The sequence below is a fragment of the Leopardus geoffroyi genome, chromosome A3 (assembly GCF_018350155.1).
Source record: "Leopardus geoffroyi isolate Oge1 chromosome A3, O.geoffroyi_Oge1_pat1.0, whole genome shotgun sequence".
NCBI lineage: Eukaryota > Metazoa > Chordata > Mammalia > Carnivora > Felidae > Leopardus > Leopardus geoffroyi.
The window spans coordinates 69,011,999-69,035,106 of record NC_059336.1 but is presented as its reverse complement, the minus strand read 5'-3'; the positions used below and the strand labels follow the sequence as shown (position 1 = coordinate 69,035,106).

At 35.8% G+C, this 23,108-nt stretch overlaps 1 protein-coding gene across 34 annotated transcripts in view; it reads left to right on the top strand.

Moving 5' to 3' along the window:
* NRXN1 (neurexin 1) overlaps positions 1–20,655 on the top strand; it is a 1,133,918-nt gene extending 1,113,263 nt beyond the window's left edge. For all 34 annotated transcript variants that reach the window (XM_045446002.1, XM_045446007.1, XM_045446003.1 and 31 more), the window contains one exon: positions 17,104–20,655. In XM_045446002.1, coding sequence (XP_045301958.1) covers positions 17,104–17,411 — 308 coding nt within the window. In that variant the 3' untranslated portion in view covers positions 17,412–20,655. The remainder of the gene's footprint in view (positions 1–17,103) is intronic.
* The last annotated feature ends 2,453 nt before the right edge of the window (positions 20,656–23,108 follow it).

Genomic DNA, 23,108 nt, shown 5'->3' with positions numbered 1-23,108 from the left:
TTTTAAGTTTATTTATTTTTGAGAGAAATAGAGAGCAGGGTGGGGCAGAGAGGGAGAGACAGAATCCCAAGAAGGTTCTGTGCTGTCAGCGAGCACTTGACAAGAGGGTTCAAACCCAGGAACTGTGAGATCGAGTCAGACACTCAACTGACTGAGCACCCTTCTGGGCGACCCTGGAAGAGATGGTTTTTATCCTGATAATTTAAGACTATAAATGAAGAGAATGATGCTCTTTGGTGTGGGAACTTCCTAATGAATAAATAAATGGTCTTTTGTTACAGAGGAAACAGGACCAGCTTCCTGTTTCCTGGGAGTCTTGCTTAGGAAGGACAATTTCCTCTTAGATTTATAATGCTAAGAATGATTTGTCTATGCTCATTATGTATGTGTGTGTGGGTGGGAAGGAGCTAATAGGGTAATGGGCCACTTTCAAATAAAACTTTTGTCAAATGAGAAAAAGAAAAGCTTACTGAATAATAAAAAAAATCTGGGTAGTTATGAAAGAAGAAGATCATCATTTTTGTGGCAATGTCTTAAGCATTAGCTAAACTAATGGGGATAAGGTGATCACTATAGCCCCTCAAAGGATACCCGTTGATTGCTCATCGGTTGGATCGCACTGATTGGGGTTCAGGTTATATGAGTATTGATAGATAACAGTAATAACTTGTTTTCATTTGGAGATTCATTCTCTATTCTTCATTGTTCTTAGTATTTCATAAACATTATTATATTTCATTATTAGACAAAACTCTGCAGTATTTTCATGGTGAGGGAGATTCAGAGAGATTAAGTTACTTTTTGTTAACATGAGAGAGCTACTAAGCTAATTTAGAAAAGGTAGGCTTTTAACTTCTTGGGATGCAGAAGATTGTTCTAAAATTCAGGTACCTCACAAATATAGAATTAATTTTTTTAAATGTTCATTTAAATAATTCTATGGCTGGCATAAATTTAAATTTAATAGCAAAAGGTCCTTTACATGTATTACTATTCATTAGGTTAAATTTACTACAATTAGCATGCAATTTTGAGTGGTTTTCCAGTGTGCTATTTTGAGAAAAGATCAAAGGATTTCTATTGAAGTGATCTCATTAACCACATTAGGAAAAAAGATATGTATACTGAACAAGGTGCATCTTTTCATTAAATAAGGAATCACAATCAATTAAAGGAATATATCGCTTATTAGATCACATTTTTAGAGCCTGATTAGAAGATAATTTTGTGCTACATTTAAATTTTGTATATATATTATGTAATTATTCAAAAGCAAGTTTAATTAGCCATAATAGCCAATACATTGCTGTTAAAATGTAAATTTTGAGCTGTCGCCAGAAAAACAGCAATAATTAGGACTTCATTTTTGGAAACATCTAGAGTATCTCCTGAGCACCAGGCCACAGTCAGCACCAATCACACAGAATCGGGGCCCTGCAAGTCATACAGGAGCAGAGCAGGCACGTGGATTTGGGGCACTGAGGGACTACGAGGCTTTTGGCGTGTGACATTCTAGTGTAGTCACCGTTTTTTCCCCATGTAAGTTTAATTCTTCAGAAAACCAGAATAACAATGAATGCTGCATGGTTAAAATACAGGAAAGTCATTAGACATCATTTGCACTTTCCCCCTATTTCTGAGAGCAGTAATGTCAAAACAAAAAATATATTAGACAAAGTTAAATAGTCAAGGAAGATTCAAGATTATTGTAATACATGGAGGCCAGAACTCAAACTGAGCTCACTTCAAACTCAACTCAACTGAAAAAAAGAAGACTGGAGGGATCTGTGGAGGGATCATAGACTACCTGTGGCTTGCTGATTGGCTTCACCCAAAGAAAAAGTAAACCTCCTTGAAATATCTTCCTGGTTGGAGGTTTAGTTACAACTTGGAGCAAGGCCCTCTCCCTTTCCAAGGTAGGCTACTACCCTCCCACAGAAATTGGGAGATTGGGAGCTATCATTGTTGAAGATTATATTTCAAAGGGACAGCTCTCAGGTTCTTGAGAAAAAGAATCCTGGGTTGTGACACTAGCAAGAGGCTTTTAAAAATATTTATATATCAAAAAGTCAGAGAAGAAATTTGAAATTACAAGTTTTCTAAAGTAAATGCTCAAAAGAAAGGGAGGCCAAGGGCCTAGAGGCAGGAAGAAGCCCATCTAAAGTTTGATCAAGCTGTGGGGAGTATTAAGGTCTTGGTCAGAGGATTCCATCTTTCCAGGAAATCAGTGTTATTCAGCAAACTAATTTTGCAGGAAATCAGTAGGACACAAAATAATAAACAAAAGGTGGTTTTTATTTCTTGGTTTTCAGAACACTACAATTTACATTCAGTGTAAACTATTTGGACCTATCTGTGATTTTGGAATTTTTTTTAAAAAACAGCAAAATAGAATAGATTATTGCCACACATTAGAAAAGCCCTTAAGAGCATTTTGTAAGAACTGTGATACACAACAGGGAGTTAATATTAGTTCTGGCTGTAACATTGGAGTCAGAACCAGCTTAAGTTGCAGCCCTTCCTGATCTTGGGGAAGTTACTTAGTCTCTTTGAGGTTCAATTTTCTAGTCTGCAAAATGGGCAGAATAGAGTTGTTACAAGATTGAAAGAGGATGATGCATACCCAATGATTAGCAAAATGCCTGTCTACATTTTAAATGTATAACAAATAATATACCTTATTATGGTATATTGGTGAGTGGAGGGCCTGTTTCTACTAGCATTGGTTTGATGCCAGTGGATACATCATTCCATCTTGTAGTAACGTCCTCATAAGACATACAGATTTGATGTGAGTCAAAAATGAGCCACAGTCCCTTTCGATGTTACAGGGAGTGGGCTCTAGTCCAAAGCCTTAACTAACATATGATTGGCTGCTTATAATTCTTAGTTAACAGATGAGTGAGTTTACTGTGTTATATTAAAGCATTTATTTGAAAGTCTACAAAAAGTGCATGGCTGCTAATACAGAGCTTCCTATATTAAGTAACAAAAATCTATTCGATAATGAGTATACAATAGATTTTTAGGCAATCTGCATGTATCCAACCTTAAAACATTAATAAACTTTCATATCACAAGTCCTTATTAGAAAATGCTAAAATACCATGAGAGCCTTTCTAAAGTGTGACATGTCCCCTTGAGCTTTGGAAAGAGACAATGAGATGTGTTGTCATTTTAAAAATAGTCACCAACCCTGAAGGAAGAAATGTGGCAAACGTTTAGAAAAATATAGCGTAAATCCATCTCTTATGGAAATATGAAATCTGGGAGGATTCTTGTGATGTATATCAAATACCCGTTTAGTAATGAAATTGGTTTCCTGTGGAGTTTTCTTGATATTTTATTAACTACCTTCCCTCAAATAATGTCAGAGGTAACTCAGCATATTCTGAATAGTACCCTACAGGAAATGCTGTCTCCATGAAGATTCATAATATGCTTTCTCTGTTGGTTCATGGGCTCCAAGGAGCAGCAAATGCTACCTTAGGCTGCAGTCTGTAGGTCTCACCTCTTGTCATCTGACTTTGTTGATTAAATCACCATCATCATTATTAACTCCTTACCCGATCTCAGGATTATAAGAATCCTGGCTTTGGTAATAAAATAGGAAAGACAAGAACATTTTATTAATTTTCCAGGTTAAAAAATGCATGTATTAAAGATGTCAATACAGACAGAGGCCATCAAATAAATGAAGAAAATTAGTAGAAAGAGAAGTACCAACGTTGTCACATCTATAAGCACACTAAAATCTTACATTTCCTTGAGCAAACTTTGGAGTGTCTGAGTTTAGCCACTCGCTGTATAATCAGAAGCAAAGCACTGAACCTCTGTGGACTTGACTTTTTGCATCTGCAAAATGGCATGAATAAGGTTAAATACCTGCAATATTGTTGTGCTGATAAAAGAGACAATGCATGTAAAGCACTTAGCATTGGATCCAACACAAAGAACTTTTGATCATGTAAATTAGCTTTTATTAGTAGTACTGGCAAATTGACTGAGGAGTGTACCATACTATAAATGGAGATACACCTATTCCCCGTGGCAAGAAGGAGAAATGTTAGTAATTGATACTTTAGTACCTAGAAAGTTTTTAAAAGTGTTTCTGAATTCTATTTACATAAAACTTTTCTCAGTAGCCACTCTGAAACTAACAAGACAAGAGCAGTGCTTCTGTTGGATAAATTTAGGTTGTGAGGATGGGAAAAGGGCACATATCAAGTGTTATTTTTATTTTTGGAGGAAAACAATGCAGAGCTCTTGAAAGAAGGAATGATTAACCTTCCTGCCTGTTCTTTTAATCGGCCTGCTCTTCCTCCTAAGACATTCAGGAAGACTGGGCTACATGACTTAACCAGCCATAAGCGCCACAGACTCGCCCCCATGGTGGATGGCTTGACATGCTTTCTTCTGGTGGACTCAGTGGAAAACCTGGCTAATTCTTCACCTTAGCTCTTGTACTTTCACCAGAAAGAATGAGATGTTTTCCAACAAAAGACGGCAATAGCTTTCTGACAGTAGTATCAAGATGATCACCCAAAGTGAGCAGACACAGTTTTAAATGAAGAAAACTACATATTGCCCCATTTCCCAAAATGCCCTGGACTTATACAGATGGTGTGCAGGAACCCTGGTTGAGGAGGAGTGCACCTAGCACCCAGCATACAGATCTGCAGTAGAGACCATACGCTGTATTTCATTCAGAGTACACCACAGAATTCCAGAGCAGGGAAGAAGGAAGGAGGAACAAAGAATTGGCCTAACAGTTTTAGAAAGAAACCTAAAACCTCATCAGAAGATCTATTATTTCTAAGATAATAGGCCTTGCTGTCAGTGATTACTGAAGAGTGGTCTCGGGTGATCGATTTAATGATACCTAAAAATATAAAGTATAATAAAATTTTGAAAGAGGGAGAAATTTAATTCACTCCAACCATGGGAGCCAGCAAGCACTGATCTGTAAAGATGGAATGTTTCTCAGATAAACAGAAACAAGCTCTACATTCAGCATGACAATTAATAGCCTGAATCAACATGCCTTGCAAATTAAGGGATCTTTTTGTCACTTGAATGTACAGGGCCTCCATTCATGTTAGGGAAGTCCCTGAATGCAGTGACTCCTGAGAAGATAATATACGAGGTGGTCGCCATCACAACTGATTGAGCCATGGCATGCAGTACATACTGCAGAACTGTGTCATTGTTGGGAAAGCTGCTGATTCCATACCTTTTGTGTGGAAGACACGGAAAATAACCAGACTGTCATTGTCATTTATACAGAACCTTATCCTTCTCTGAGCACTTTCACGTTTATTGTTCTACCAAATCTGATTCTCATGGAGGTAAACAACATATAACCATTATGTTTCTGATAAAAACAATGTTAGCAGTGGATAACAAATTACGAAAGGTCTCTTAACAATTTGTAAAATTGTAACAATAACACAGCCACGTACGTGTGTACACACATGCACATTCCTCACTACTCTAGTTATAATCATGGTGCCATCTTTGTCTTCCTCTAAACCAGGTTCCCACCAAATTCCTAGTTCCAGGCCTGAGAATTCTTTGGAATGAATCCTCTGGGTTTTGGTAAAAATTGGTTGTTCAACTTTATGTATGTAAAACAGTGAAATGCATCTTAAGGAAGGTGATTTCTGGGGGCACCGGGGTGGCTCAGGAGGGTGAGTGTTCAACTCTTGGTTTGGGCTCAGGTCATGATCTCACGGTTCATGGGACCCAGCCCCACATTGGGCTCTGCACTGACAGCATGGAGACTGCTTGAGATTCTCTTTCTCCCTCTCTCTACCCTTCCTGTCCTGGCACTCTCTCCTCTTTCAAAATAAATAAATAAACTTAAAAAAAAATGAAAAGCAATTTCTGGGTGTTTTAGTCATTGAGCAACCAGAAAAGAAACTATTTTGCTATTGAAGAGTATAGTGGAGTAAAAATCAGTAATGGAGAGAACAATCTACATTTCAAAATATAGCTCTTCTTGCATTTATGAAATGTAATACATTTTGATGAAAAACACAAACTCTCCAGGCTCCCTAGCTTTGAAACTCATTTTCTCAATTATTTTCTGTATGGCTTTTTTTTTTTTTTGCTTCACAAATATGGAAAGTTTGACCTGGCTGATGGGCCTCTTTTCAACTTACTTTGCAATAGTAACAGTCTTAAAAAGTACTCTAGAAACTTCTGCAACTATTCTGCTTATTTTGAGAAAAGAGCTCCAAATTAGCTCTCAACTATTTGTAGTGCTATGGGTGTCAGATGATGTTGATGTAAATAAAGCACCCAAATGAATCAAAATGGAGACTGCTAACTTGGTTGACTTTAAATAACTTAGTGATTTAGTCATTGGAATTAAGTGGCTTATTACTTGAAGGCATAGGAAAATAAATGCAGATATGATAACTTGCATTGATATAAATTGATCCTAATCTGCATAAGCACAGGGGAAGTGATTTCTGGTTTAATTAAATAAATATCATAAGTCCCTCTTTTACTGAAGACATTATAGAAGCTGGGAGTTAGGGAAGTGTTGAGGAAACCATATTTATGATGAAATGCAATGTCACTACCAGTGTCTTGCCTCCCTGTTTATTACCTTTACTTATAACTTTGAAATCAGAGGTCTCTCACATTTTCTTAATGGTTAAATTCACCCCAGTCTACTCCTGAAAATTTATGAACTTACAAAAATCTCATCTTCTAATCAGTCAGAAAACATACATCTTGTAGCTTGTGTGCACAATCTTCGTTTGATGTTAGAAGGTGAGGGAAGTGGTAGAAAAAACAAATAGAGTTACAGGTAACTATAAAAGGACTTGCAATATAGACTGGAAGCAAAAAATCCACCCAACAGAAATGAAAAACTTAAGTAAACTTTCACAATAGCGTGGGCCCCATACTAAAATGGATGATGTAAAATACAGTTAAGGGAAGACGGGGATTAAGTTAGATTTCCTGCAAATCCTCCCATGCAGTCTTCTTGATTCTGTTCCTGCAGCTTCAGGCCATTCTGTCTCAACGTTTTCCTTCTTAATCCTTAGTGGCTTTCCAGAGTCTAATCTAGAAACCTGGATCCTTCTTTTCCTTTGAGTCTCATTTCAAATACCTTCCACTCCAAGAAACTTTTCCTGATGTCCCTGTCTAAAGCCTCATTTCTCTCTCTCTTAGTACCATTTTTTGTGTCTTCTTCTTTTATTGCATTTTTAAATTTAAAATTGTCTTATTTTATCACATTTTCCATTGTGTTTCTAATACTCTTGAGTACCTTGATATCCTCAACATCTTACATGGTACCTGGTAAATTGTTGTTACTCAGTAAATACTTGTTAAAGAATTTTAATTATGTGATTTTAATTCTACTTGATTTTATTTTCCCCTTTTCCCCCCTACCTCCATACATGAACAGATAATAACAACTTGGCGTGAATCTTTCATATACCTTTCACCATGTTCCTATTAAATACATAAAAAGAGTTGTTTTTCTCTCTTGCTTTATAGAAATGGATGCACACTATATGAATTAAACTTGCTTTTCTCCTTTATTGACATGTTATGTACATCTTTCAGGTCAACATATTTAACTCTAACTCCTATTTTCAACTTTATTAAAATTCTAGACTACGGGTGTTCCATAATTTATTCAACCATAACCTTGTCATTAATCTCTTAAGTTTTTCCCTTTGTTTCTTTTCCTCTCATAACATTATAACAAACATCCTATATTTATATATTTATGTGCTGGTGTATTTAATTATGTAGACTCTATTCCCCAAACTGGGGTTGCATGATTTAAATATTTCGGTTTTTTTTTTATCTTTTACTATTGTAAATTTCAAGCATATAATGTTAGAGGGAATTGTATAATGAACTCACATGTACCCATCCTCCAGCTGCAATTTAATCTTTTTTAAAATGTTAATAGATGTTATTAGATTACTTCCTAAAAATGACTGAAAACTTCATATTCTCACCAGCAAAATTGCCCATTTCCCAAATAAATATGCTTACCAGGTCACCATTTCTTTCTTCTTTATTCCTGTAAGTTTGTTGGGAAAAAAAAAAAAAACCTCCTAATTTTATTTTGACTTCCATTGTAAGTTGAGCATCTTGTTTTACATTTAATCACCCATTCAGATCTTCTTTTCTTCACTTGCCTGTGCACATTTTTGTCCATTCTTCCAGTGGATTGTTTGTTTTACTTTTTCCATATTACTTCATATGTGCTCTTTGTATTTTAGAGGTATTGACTCTTGGTCTGTCATATGTACTACAAATATTTCTCTTCTCCTTTTCATTTGCATTTTCACTGTTAGTGACACCTTTTTTTTCCCATAAAAGCGTTATTATTTATGAATCCAGATATGCTGATCTTATCATGTATGACTCCTTTGCATGGCCTCTGATCTGTGTGTTAAGTTTTATATCCATCTTCTAATTTCTTTTCACTCTCCCACAACATCTACTATGCAACACCCACTCAGGCTTTTGTTTAGTTTCTGAAAAGTAAACTTTTTCTTTCCTCTAAGTCATTACTTCTCATTCCTTCTGATTAGAAGACTCTGCTGGCCACTTTTCACTTGACTACTCTCCATTCCTTTTCCCTGTCTCACCCAAAATGTCACAAACTCAGAAAGGTCTTTTTAGCTCCCCAGTCTAAATCAGAAACCCCTGTTCTACTCCTGCGTGTAGCTACCATTTTCTTTCATCATACATGCTGGCTCCAACTGTTGTATCAACTTTAACTTCATAATTTTTTGTTGCATGTCTCTTTCCTTCATTATATATCAAGGCCCATGAGGGCAGATGTCAAGTGTGTTTGGTTATCTATCTATACTCCCAGGGCCTAGTAAAGTCCTTGGAACATAACTATACTTCACTATATATTAGTTGACAGAAAGAGTGAATATTCTTAGAAAACTTCACAAAAGATGGCGCATCAAGCTAATTTTGAGGAATAAGTAGTATTCAGCGAGGCATGATGAAAAAGATCCTATGAGCCAGCCATGTAGGTAGAACTTTATTGGCCTGTGGGAACTGGCCAATGTTATTTATTGCCATAATAAAATTATGACTGCAAATTCCTTTGAGAGAAATGGAAGAGAAGTTTGAGTCGGTAGCTGTGGGCAGATCATAAAGGGCCAGGAGAATGGTAGTCACAATGATACTTGACACTTTCAAGCGTTCTAATAAAGCCTTATGGGCACAATGACCATGTAAAAGTGTATGAAGCCTGCAGATGATTGAGCTATAGACACATAGTTTACAGAGTATAAGGTGATTGAAGAACAGGTTTCAGTAAATGCCATGATCCTATGGCTTGCCCCAGAGATGAGGGAGAATGTATGTGTTCTTCAATTAGTTTTCACTTGACCGAAGTCACACAGGGTTTGATTGTCCATCGCCTTTTTAATTCCACGTGGTGCCATTTGAGGTAGTAGCTTGTTCTATTTGGTGCTTTCTGTCCTCCAGGTACATGATGAGTTTTTCTGTGGCCAGTGTCCCTTCCCACATAGTACCTAGATTCCTGGTGAAGATAACAGTCCCTCAGTCCCCCAGTGGTGGCCTCTGTACTTCCCCTTAAACATGTGCCTTTGTGCCTTTGAAAGTAGCAGGGGAAAATGTTAGACCTGGCAGCCACACAGGTGGCATAGGCTTATTGATTTCCAAGTCCTTTCTGAATCTCCATTTCATTAGAAGGGCTATGATGTGTCACACATGTCCTCTCTCAAGCGTTTTGTCTGACCTGCCTGAGCAAACTTCTGAATGTGCAAGGCATGGGTGGAGTTGATGGGAAGGGAAAATGAGAGGGATTTGAAACATCCAGCATTCATCACCTCTCAGACAACCATAGTATGAATTGAAATTAGTGCACACCATGCAAATCATTGCCTACCTGCTTTCTTGCAGCTGTGTCATTTAAACATGCATTCTTGTGAGTGACTGCATTGTAATTGTTTCTTCTGACCCATGTTGTATTGAAGCACGGAAATGGAAAAAATAATAAACTTTATTTTTCTAGAGATGGAGAACAAAACTGTGCTAATCTCAATTCACAAACACCCCAGGAGCCTACAATTTCAATTTTCTTTTCACAGTATTAATGAAACTGGGTACTGGAAAAGTCAAATCTTCCCCCATAAATCTGAAACCATTTTGAAGACTAGCCTAGAATTATAATAACTTCCACATCTATTAAAACACAGTACAGTGCTCTGTTCTAATGAGATCATTTTAGGCAGCTCTTTTTCCTAGGTGGGGAGGAGAAAGAAATTTAAAATTGATTACTTTTAGCTTAATTTATGATAAAACCAGAAAGACTGGTCAAAGACTCTCAGTGAGAAAAAAATTTAATAAATGCATCTTGCCAGTAGTTTTTTAAAAGGATTATTGTAAGGCAGGTTATCTAACAATTCCAAGTAGCAGAATGATAAATGTTGAACATTGCAGAGTTTTATAATCCGTTATATACCCCTACTGATCTGAAATGTATAGCTCATATTCTGGGTTTTTTTTTTTAACCATTGGTGTATTTTATTCTTTACTATTTCTTAAAATTGCCAATATCTTATTTTTTTTTTTCTTAAAACTCAAAAGCTGATTTTTCATTGTCTTCAGCATATAATGAAACTCTTACTTCATCCTTGATGTGACAGGGTCATGGTTGAAGACGTACCTATACACTAACAGTCTATATTGAAGAAATAAAACCAGCAATAAGAATTGCCTAGAAACTGCAATCTCACCCTACAAAGCTAAGTTTGGAAACAACATAAATATAATAAGATTACAGTGAAAGAACAGCTCATCCAAGTATACAAAATAGTTTCATAAAAATGACAATTTGAGTGATAAAAAGAGCATTCAATGGCATGGTTATTGCCTTAGTGTACTCATCAATGGAAATATAAGGTCCCACCACCCACCAAACTGTCATTTTATGTGACAGGAATTAGGACTGTAAGCATCATTTCTCGTGCAGGATCGTAAAAACATACATCAAGCACAGTTTCATTTTTTAATAACAATACCTGATTGCTATTTTTCTAGTCTCAGAAAGAATAACCAAAGGATGCCAAACACTTTCCATTGCAAAGTGAAACCTCTTTGGAAAAATTGACTAATGTTCAAAAATTTACCTTCCAAAATGCATAGTTATTTTAGAACTTTAGTTGTGAATTATCCTGCTAAATAAACGTGGGCTTTATACTCCCCATTTGCATAAACTAAGGCTATGACTAGATACAAACAGTGGCAAACTGATAAATGTAGGCCCCAGTGCAAAGCTTAATGACTTAATGTGCTCCTCACACATCCTCATCTGCATAACAAAAGTTTTTAAAATTGGTAATAAAATAGCATTTATAAATAAATATATATACATATATATGGCATGTAATTGTATTCTATAAACAAATTTAGAAGGCTGTATTATAAAGTAAAGCATTTCTTTTTTTTTTTTTTTTTTTTAATTTTTTTTTTTTTTCAACGTTTATTTATTTTCGGGACAGAGAGAGACAGAGCATGAACGGGGGAGGGTCAGAGAGAGAGGGAAGCACAGAATCGGGAACAGGCTCCAGGCTCTGAGCCATCAGCCCAGAGCCTGACGCGGGGCTCGAACTCACGGACCGCGAGATCGTGACCCGGCTGAAGTCGGACGCTTAACCGACTGCGCCACCCAGGCGCCCCAAGCATTTCAATATGAAACACAAAGACTATGTTCTGATGAGACAATCATATTTAGACTTTTTGGGGGGGGCCAGTAAGGACTATTTTGTATTGTGGTTTGAAATTAGGAACTTGGCAATAAGTTTTGTTACTCGTTGAACACCTTGCTGGCCTACGGTGCTGTCTGAGGGCCACCTTCAAGGACAAGTGCTGAACTGGGAGAGAGATGCACAGAAGAGGTAGAGAGGGGGGAAGACGTAGAAGGAAGAACAGAGAGGAACGTGGAGTCGGTGGCAGAGACGCCAGAGGAGCTGGTAAGAAATGAGACCTGCCACAGTCTTCTCCGTTCTGTTCTCTGCTGTAGCTTAATATATCACTTAAACATGTTTGTTCCATGGTGTTTTTTAACTGGATCTAAATGAGTTCTTATTTGGGGGAAATGATGCTCTCTCACAGATGCACTGCCAAAGACTGTCAAAAATAAAGAAAGAACATACATCAGGACAATTTCTTTTCCTGTCCTCGTAGTTTAAAATAACTATCTCAGCAAACTTAAGGATAAGTTAGAATTTTAAATAGTTTACTTTTTAATTTTTTGTGAAAGCAACAAATGCATTTATTAATGTTTTTATATGACAAGGCACTGGAGTATGTCTTTTACATTTGCTGTGCATTTTCCATAATGAATTTTTATCTGATATGATAAATTGGCTTAGGGTGTGATGTAGAAATATGTTAATAACTGTCCTAATACATGAAAGACTATGCCTACATAAATAATCATGGTATCAATCAATGGAAAACAAGAAAATTCACAGAGCTAACATACAGGATTCCTTATTAATTAGGGCCAAAGAAGACTATGTAAAGACCCTCAGATCTTGCCAAATATTTGAAAGAGATAGAGAAAGAGAGAATTAAAGAACCAGTTTTCATCTGCCCTTTATGTTTTTTATTTATTTTTGAGAGAGAGAGAGAGACAGAGTGTGAGTGGGGAAGGGGAAGAGAGACAGGGAGACACAGAATCCGAAGCAGGTTCCAGGCTCGGAGCTGGCAGCACAGAGCCTGACATGGGGCTCGAACCCACAAACCATGAGATCATGACCCAAGCTGAAGTCAGGTGCTTAACCCACTGAGCCACCCAGGCACCCCTCATCTGTCCATTATGATAACCCTGTTTACCTGTCCATGAGCCTCACGAATATTTTCATAGCCATTTAGTTGACAAGTAGCTTCTGTGAAAGAGGTTATCACCCTTTAGAAAGCTTTTTGTCCTTGCCCATGCAGTAAATGGCTTCTGCATCATTTAGGCAAAAATGCCAGCAGAAATCAAAAGCCTTCATATTGCCATTCAGGCATGCATATGTGCTTTCCCCACAGGTAGTAGACCTTGTAATTTACACTCCATTCCAGTTGATTCTGAGGGTAGATGATGATGGGCATGAATTACATGGGAGTAAAATAATCTATTGTTTCAGTGTTTGCATAAATTGTGTGTAATTCACAATGCTTCTCTACTTTATGAATCACTGAAATAGGATATAAGTGGGCATAAACACTTAGGATATTTCATCTACTCTTTTTTTTTTTTCTTGCAACCTAGCCTCAAATCAAAGTATGTGTGCCACCACTGCAGTTGAAAGCTTAACTTGCGTTTCCAGTCACACCAAAGGATACTCACATGCTTTGGCCTATTTAATACCCATCCCCAGTCCTGCTAATGTTTTCCATGGACCTTGGCCCCTTATGCTTCTGGTCCAATTAGCTTCGTTTTACTTGTAAGTCAGTTACAGTTTACCTGTAAGCAGTACAAATTACTGCTAATTTGTACATATTCCATGCCTTTAGCTCCCTCCCCTACTCTCTTTTTTATAAGTGTTTTCAAAGTGTTCTTCTCTGCTTTTAAAATATTCTCATCACATGGTGGGATAGAGAAAGGGAGATAGAGTAAAAGTACATTTTAGTTCATTTGTTTGTTTTTTTTAGCACTGCTGAGAAAACACATATAGATTGTTTTATTTACTTAAAATGTCTTGATTTAATGTATTATGGAATGTAAAGGGAATACAAAATTCTCAAATGCAGGAAATAAAAGAATTGGTTATGGATTTTGCTGATTAAATTCCCTTTTTCTCATTGTCATAAAGGGTTAAGAGAGGACTGAGTTTCTCTTTGATATAAAATTGTAGTCAAATTATATAGGAAGGCATTTAGCCTTTTGAGCCATTTCTACTCTTCTCTACATTTAAATTAATATGAAATTTCCTCAGAGGCTTTCCAGTGATCATCAAAATAAACCATTAATAACAATAAGTGAAGCCACATTTATAATTCATAAATGTATTTAAATTCCTCAGCCTTTTATTGTACATCTGGGAGAGATGTCTTTAGTGTATAAATAGTTCTGATATTAGCACAAAAGTTAAGAAAAATGTCACTTATCCTTCAGAGTTGAAGCAAAAACAGAAAAAAATTACTAAATAATCAGTGAGACATGGAAGCAACTGCATATTCCAAACAGGCCTATAATAATATCAATGGTGGCTATTAATTTTTTAATGTGAATCAGGGAGAAAAAGGATAAAATGTTTTATCATTGGGTTTTAGCATTTTGGGTAGGTTATTTTTAAAAAACGATATTTAGAATCTTTATTTACATATGGGTTACAGAGATATTTTTAGGCCTGCATGTGACTTAGGCAACGTTTTGGCTGGAGTTGCAAAAAAAGGCAAGTATTTTCCTTAAATAGGAGGTGTTTATCGAATGCCTGTATGGCAGACTTGAAGCGTTTGAGGCTTTGCTTGGGTCTTTACATCTCATTCTTGTAACATCAATTGTTGATATCAATTTGTGGCTGCTGTGCTGCCTACACAGTTGTTGTGAACATAGATCAGAAATATTTGAGCAGTGGGGTGCCTGGGTGGCTCAGTCAGTTAAGAATCAGACTCTTGATTTTGGCTCAAGTCATTATCCTCAGGTTGTGAGATCAAGCCCCAAGTCAGACTCCGTGCTGCACACGGAGTCTGCTTGGGATTCCTCTCTCCACCTTCCTCTGCCCCTCCCTCCCTCACTGTCTCTCTCTCTCTCTCTCTCTCAAAAAAAAAATAAGTAAATTGGTAAATAAAATAAAATAATAAAGAAATATTTGAGCAGATAAAAATAAGATCACAGTTCTTGGATAAGGTAGTCCATTTAGGATACCAAATCCTAACTAGAAAAAAATGAACATACACATTCTTAGTATAGAACATTTAAACCCTTCATTTCTTTAAAACTCTCAAGTCTTCCTAGCATGAACTATATGGTTAGGATTTTGTCTCCATTCTCCCTATTCTTTTCTGACAGACAAAGTGAGATAATTACGAAAATGTGTTTAAAATAAAAACACACCATCAGGTTGGGGGAAAAGATTTAGGTAACATTTAAATAAAATCCTTTCTTTAGCTCTTGAGACACCATGTTAAAAGAGTGATCCACAAATGAGCAAGTAAAAAGTTGTCATTTAGCGAAAGTTAGCAGCTGAGTTAATTGGCAGACTTTGGCAAAGATGACTGTATTTGAAAGAGAAAGTGCTGCCTCTGGTTTGTGAGGTAGTGACAGAGTTCCTGCAGTACATTCTATTCTTCTTGAGAGGAAATTAATTTCCTGTAATCAAATGCTGTGGATTATAGTCTTTGTCTGGTTCCACCTTGGCCACAGGAGCAACTCCAAGGCTCTTTATTCAGCAACATTACATGGGCTTTTGTAAAACAAGCAGTGACATATTCAGCATAGAAAGGTTTCACCTGATACATTTTACAGCTCCAGAACACAGCATATTGCTGCTTTGAGACCAAGAGCTGTTACTTTGTAAGTGACTATATTTGTAAGGCTTTGTTTGGGGAAGGAAAGGAAAGTGACAGCAAGAAACCCACATTTAGGCAGAAGAAACCTTGGTGATGTTCGGAAATGGAATTATAAAGCAGTACAGAGCTATGGCTGATAAATTACTCCCAGTATTAAATAGGAAATTTTGTAAACATATTAAAAAATAGCTACTAAATGATGTTTAATATAGTATAATAAAAGCACAACTTTAGTGTTCTTGAACTGTTCAATTTCTATAAACACACAAACCATACACACACACACACACACACACACACACACATACCTATATATCTGATATATACAACCTTGAGATTATTTTAATTCATGCTGCCTAATTTAGAAAAAATAATATTTTGAAAATTATAGCATTTTTAATCCACTATGTCTGAAAAGTAATCTTTTTTTCTGTAAGACAAAAGAGAGGACACAGATTCAGAGAAAGAAAACATAAACCATAGAGGAAAATGACCTAGGGTCAGAGATAGAACAGATTTTTATCTCTGTACAGTTGCTTATCTTCTAAAAATTCTTTCAAAGAAGAAGTTTATTGTGTAGAGAAAAATAGGTGCCCCACCCCCATTTACAAATTAAATCCCAGGACTTTTTCTCTCCATTTATCCCCAATTTCAGTGCCTAACTATGCCTTGGAGAAGATATTAATGCACCCTGTAATCCATTTCTTATACTCATTGAAGAGCTTTATTTATCCTTTGGAAACACTGAATGAGATTTTTGCCAGTAGAAGAAAAATGTGCAAGCCAGTCTTTTATTCATTATCTATTAAGTACTGAAATTTGACTCATACCCAACCTAAATAGCCTATAAAACTGAGAAAAAAATATTTTCCTACTTCCCCCTCCCAAATTTAGTTTTGGTCATCACTCAACCACTGCTAATGAATGGATGATACATATATACTTATGTGAATAAAACCTCCAACACAAAAGGATTTACTTTTATTTTAGTTTGTAAACTGTGACTAACATCACTGTTTTACAAGCAAGCAATTAGTCTATTCAAAATGCCTAGATTATCTTTTTGTTCAATACTGTATTCATTACTGTATGAGGCACTATGACTTCTAAAATAATACTAAATTTAGCTATAATAATTCAGATTCCAGAACTAGCCCAAGTGTTCCATATGAACCTCAATTTGGTTGTTAAATTAATACCCTCTGATAGTATAAGGTAGTGTCATTATGATTGTATTTACCATGTTGGGTTTATAATTTTTCACCTAACACATCAACGTGGCCCTTAAGAGCTACAGAAGCTTATTTGGGGCTGCACTTACAATATCATGTTAATAAAATTGATCTTTGATAAAGAAAAGATCTCTCCCCAAGTGCTTTGATTCCTAGTCCCTAGTCTCTAGTGACCATGAGGCCTGGGGATTGCTACATTAAGCAGCAGCAGAATACCTTTCCTAAAGCCGTAGGTGTTACTCGTTTAGGCATGCAAATAGATGGTACATGTTAATATAGCTCTTGGGCATTCGGTGAACTCAGTAATCACACTACGTTGTTCTCCCCTTCTTTCCTACAGCTAACCCAACCCGAGCAGGCGGGCGAGAGCCGTACCCAGGCTCAGCGGAAGTGATTCGGGAGTCCAGCAGCACCACAGGCATGGTGGTGGGGATCGTAGCTGCCGCCGCCCTGTGCATTCTCATTCTCCTCTATGCCATGTACAAGTACAGAAACCGGGATGAAGGCTCGTATCATGTGGACGAGAGTCGAAACTACATCAGTAACTCAGCACAGTCCAACGGGGCTGTTGTAAAGGAGAAACAACCCAGCAGTGCGAAAAGCGCCAACAAAAATAAGAAAAACAAGGATAAAGAGTATTACGTCTGATCCCAAGATCTTAAAAAAGACCCTTGTATAGAAATAGTCTTCATTTTATCTGAGACATAATATAAACTTATTTACTTTCCTTTTTACGAAGCACATACAAAAGAAGACAGGGAATGCAATCAGGAAGGAAAGACTGTTTTTAAAAAAATAAAAACAAGTATCTCATGCTCTTGTTTCTCCAAAAAAGAAAGAAAAACAAAACAAAAACAAAAACAAACAGGGGCCAATAAATTCCCTAACATCCACAGTGTTTTCATTTACTCTGCCTGTCTTTATGTTGCTGGAACATTTCTAAAAGACAGTGATGACCGCACGCATTCATAAAGCAAAGGAGTATTACAACATCAAGGCACAACACAAAACGCAACACACAACACATACACACATACACACACACACACACCAAAAAAAAAAAAAAAAAAAAAAAAAAAAAGAAGCTACCTATGATCCTGGATTTAGCCAAAGTGCTAGCGCTTTCCTGAGAAGTCAGTTAGCCCGATTGCCAGAGAAGACGGTGTCATTTGGAATGACCCAAACTGCAAACCTTTGGGTTTACCCCCTGGCGCAGCTGGAACAGTGGTTGGAACTTGCATTTGAAACAAAGTGCTGGCTTTTTTGAAGACTTGTGTAGGAACACATTCAAAAAGCCCCTTTCTGGTTGTGAGAGAATAAAAAAGTATGGAGGCCTTATTTTCAACAATGTGAAATATAAGGCACATTTTCACACTAAAATTTCAAAACAAACAAAAAAAAACCCAAGAGGGCATAGATGCAATCATTGGGAAATTTTCATGCACGCTTAATATGTTATTACATATGTTTATATAAAATCCATCTCTGTGTGCTTTCTGGACTGTGATAAGTGACGTTTTATAGCCTGTTGTATAGAAAATGCAAAATATATCTCTGCTCTTCAGCCATTTTTGGTAAATTCAATGTTATAAGTGTTGCTAAGTATAGGGAGTTTTATGACATCGGAGCAACAATTATTTCAGGGTTTTGGTTTTGGTTTTGGTTTTTTGTTTTTTTGCCACCATTATAAATTGCCACAATTACTTACTTTTTTAAAAAAAAATTACAATGTAGTGTTTATTCTAAGGAAGATATGTATGAATGTATATAAAAAGACTCAGCTACTTTTTTTTTCTAACATGTACAGCCTTCATTCTGTTGCAATTAAGTTTTAGTATTTGTATGAAAGGTGTGAATTAGAAGGTAAAATATATACATATGTATCTTATAATCTTTTCTCCCCCAAATACTCACATTTTTCATATATTTTCACCATTTACAGTCACAAACACACACACACACAGACACACACATCCAGAGGAATCCATCAGATATGATGGAAAACCTGAACATATATATAACAGCAAATATTTACTGACAAATTGAAAAGCAGGAAGGAAGGAAGATAGTTGTGCCAAGGTATTAGTGACAAATGGGGTGATTTGCTTCATTGAGATCATGCTCCCAAGAAACCCTGGGAAGATTTTAGTCCCTAATGAAATGGAACCTTTTCTTACCAAATAGAATATCACTGGTGTATTGCTGCATGAATATGAAACATTATGTTGGGAGGTTACAGAAGCAAAATTGGTTAATCTACAGCTTAACCCTGGCTGTTGCAATTGAAAACTTTGTTTCCAATAAAATCATATATATATATATATATATATATATATATATACACACACACACACACACACACACGCGTGCGTGCGCACACACGCACACACACACACACACACACACACACACACACTCTGAACCTGATGTGCATGATAAATACTTTGGAAAGTAAACATTTTCTCAACTAAGAAAGTATTTTCAACAATTGTGTTAGTATCCATCTAAAAATATCATTCTCTGTTGATTATTGACCATATTTTAACTTTTCTGGTTTTACATATATATCATTAAATATAGTTTTAGTTTAACACACATTAAGCGATAGAAAAGTATAGATGACACACTTGTTTTTGCATATTGTTTCAATGATGTTCATAGCAATAAATTATTAATATGAGCAGGTAATGCAAAGGAAATGCATTATTAGATTGGAAGGTGATGCCTAAGTAAAAATTGGTCGCATTACTTTAACATCTCCTAAAAGAATGATTTTAGATTTCATAAAAGAGAATACCTTTACCATGAGCTTTAATCAGCAAAGGCAAAAAATGCAAAACATCTTTTGCGATACTTCAGTTGATGAAAAAAGCCAAGAAGTGGCCTGGATTTCAGACATACAGCACCTTAGAAATATGTATAATTCATAGCAAATCACCACTATCTATGGATGCCAAGTAATTGTGGTGTGTGAAAAGTCTAAAAGGCTTTTCATGACCCAGAAAGTGGAGGTTTAAAACTAAAATTTAGTATCCATAACTTGTGTTTCAGATTTTCTTCTTCTTTTTTTTTTTTAATTTGCTTGCTTTAAGAATTCATGTCTTTTTTTTTTTTTTTCTCTAATTCAGTCTTACTCAGGGAAAGCCAGTGAAATAAGAAGGTAAATATGAAACCACTAATTTACATCTTGAGGTTTTACAAAGAAATGGTTGCTTTTCCATTTGCTCTATTGAACTCAAACTAGTTTCCATCTGGAAAGATTCTAAAATATGATAGAAAATAAATAATGGTATTTATAAGAAGTATATCTATGAAGGATGTTGTTGGGGTTGATTTCAATATTTCTTTCCAGCATAAATTTTAAAATTTCATGCAATGATCTAATATTGTCAGTAAAAATATTTCTAATGTTATTGGCCTACACAAAATCTAGCAATTTTTTTTCTTCTTTCTTTCTTTTTGAATGGAGAAAGAAAAGAGAGGAACATGAGCTAGAGAGAAAAAAAAGACATGAATAAGATCCCAAGTATCTTCATACCAAATGTATCAGGGTTCCATGAATAGTTGGCAGTTAACAGGATTTCACACTACCTGGCATAAATTTGATTACATCTCTAGACTGTAACTTTTCTGATTGAGTATGCTTCTTTTTTATCCATGTAATGTGTTGCCTTTTTAAAACAAAAAAACAAATACTACAATAATGTGTGAGGTGGTCAATCCCCAAAACATCAAAGAAAGGCCACATGACCCTACCCTTCTAGTGCTTTGTGTGATTGGGTATCTAAGGGTTTTGTTTTGTTTTTTCTGTTGCAAGGCCAATTTCTCCATTATTGGAAATGCTAAGCAAGTGGAATTTACTGTTTTGTTAATAAAATATTTCTTAATACAACTGTGGATTTATTGATTTCAAAAAAGTACATGCGGCACCATTTGGGGACCAAGTGACCCAGTAAGGAAGACTGAATTTGAAAGGAAAACCTGTCCTTTAGACAACCAGAAGAGTACCGCCTCTATTTTTCTGGGTTTTGATATTCATTAAGCATGTCTACCCTCATACACTTAACAATACAGCCACTAAATGTACCTTTGTTTGTTATTTGTCCGTCTTGCTCTACAGGAAACTGCAAACTCCTAGAAGCAGTTAAAAACAACAGGAAGATGCTGATTTCATACATAAGATTTTTCTCTATAAAAAGCAGTGTAATTTAAATAAATCTGTGATTAATTTCCAATACTATCATTTACTAGCTACAAGTTATCTAACTTCTCTGACTCACTTTTCTCAGTAAATTAAGGGTAATGATACCAACCCCATAGGGTAGTAAGGATAATAAGAACTAATGTGCCTTGCACAACTAAGTGCAAAGAAAAGGTGGCTACTTGTATACTATTATTTTCCATAATAATAAATTCAGAAAACATGTTAAAAATGTTTGCTCAGGTTGTGCTATTTGAAAAATAAAAATGCAAAAAACAAGTGTGTAAAGGAATATACTTTTTCATTTCCCACATTTTTTTTTTTTTTTTGCAAAAGCAAAGTGACTGTAGAAATGAGATGACCTATCAGTTACTCTTTGTGAGTTTTAGTCCAAGAGTTGGAAATGGATTTAAAACTCTGGCCTTTGATAATGTGATAGAAACAAACGCAGTCTTTATCCCCATTCTTACAGTACAAGGTTTGAACATGAGTACTTAATCCATTTTATACCTACGTTGTTCTAGACATATGTTATTTCTTTCTTATTTACTCATACCTTTTAAATATACTGGGGAAACAAACTACCTCTTCTTAATGTCTAAATTAAAGGCTGTGTAATGTAGCTTACCTTAAAAATTTATGAAATTTTAGGGGCACCTAGGTGGCTCTGTCAGTTAAGCGTCTGACTCTTGGTTTTGGCTCAGGTCATGAACTCATGATTCATGAGTTCCAGCCCCACATTGGGCTCTGTGCTGACAGCTCAAGAGCCTGGAGCCTGCTTCAGATTCTATGTCTCCCTCTCTCTCTGCCCCTTCCCCTCTTACACTTTCTCTCTCTCTCATAAATAAACATTATATATATTTTTTTAATTTATGAAATTTTAAAGATGACAGCTGTATAAAATTTATCAGTAGTAAACAGCTCAAGGATTCTTGACCTGTGAGACACAGATCTCCAGAGTCCAGCGATTAGGCCCCAGGAGTTAGTAACCTCTAGCAATATTTATTAGTAAAATTTGACAGATAGATTTAGAGAAGTATTCTTCTGGGGAGAGAATCTAATTAGGTTCATCAAATCTTCAAAGGATTTCAAAATTCCCTAAAATGTTAAGAACCAAACACACATTGGAAATAGAAAAACTTTTTTTATAAAAATAACACTGAAGATAAATGGTTCAGTGAGTATTAAAGCATCAAAGAAATGCCATATACTTTTACAAGGTACATAAGCATTATCCTTTTCTACAACTTGTTTAGCTGTCTGGCTTTTATATAAATTAATTTTGCTTCGTTTTTACAAGTTCAATCTTCGAATATTTGTTGAGTACTAGTATATGTAAATCCATTCATCTCATATATCCAGTATTTTGAACAACATGATATTCATTTGAAGAACAACTTCTCCAAAGATTGGAATACTTGATTAAATATTTTGAAGATACATTGTATACATCTACTATGCAGGAAGGCTCTATCCACCAAAAGCATTCATCCTGTGGAAGTCATCAGTACTGGAGAGTGGTAGATGGACTACAAAAAACAGCTCATTGACCTTAAAATTAAATTCATTGGATGGCCAGGAGGAAACAGTTCTTCATGAGGGTTATACAAAGAAGATGCGTTGACCACTTCTTCATAATTCCTCTTTTATCAAGAAGGCTGATTCTAGACCAACTATGATAAGTGCATCTTGTGCTTGTATAAGTATTCTTGTCATTGAGTGCTCTTCCTCCAAACAAGACAATTCTCGGTGAGGAATATGGTTATTCAAGTGGTAGCATCCTATGTTTCCTACCTGAATCCCATCTCTGTGCAAGATATGGTGATGGTTCTCAAGTGCCACTGATCAACTCTGCTTAAAAGTGCAAAATAACTCCCTGAAAAAACATAGAATATGGAACCACAGTATTGATCCTTTAGTAAAAATAGCAATAAATCAAAGAAAAGAAAGAGAAAGAAGAAAGAGAGAAATAAAAGAAAAGAAAAAAGAAATGAAAAGAAAAAAAGAAACGAAGAAAGTCTGGTTGAATACTTCTGGTTAATGTTTAGAACAATGCACTTTTACACTTAAAGTAATAAAGATCTGTCACAAGCACAGCATTTAGAGCAAAGTGTTTGGGGCCTGAAGCCTGTTTTGAAAGTCAT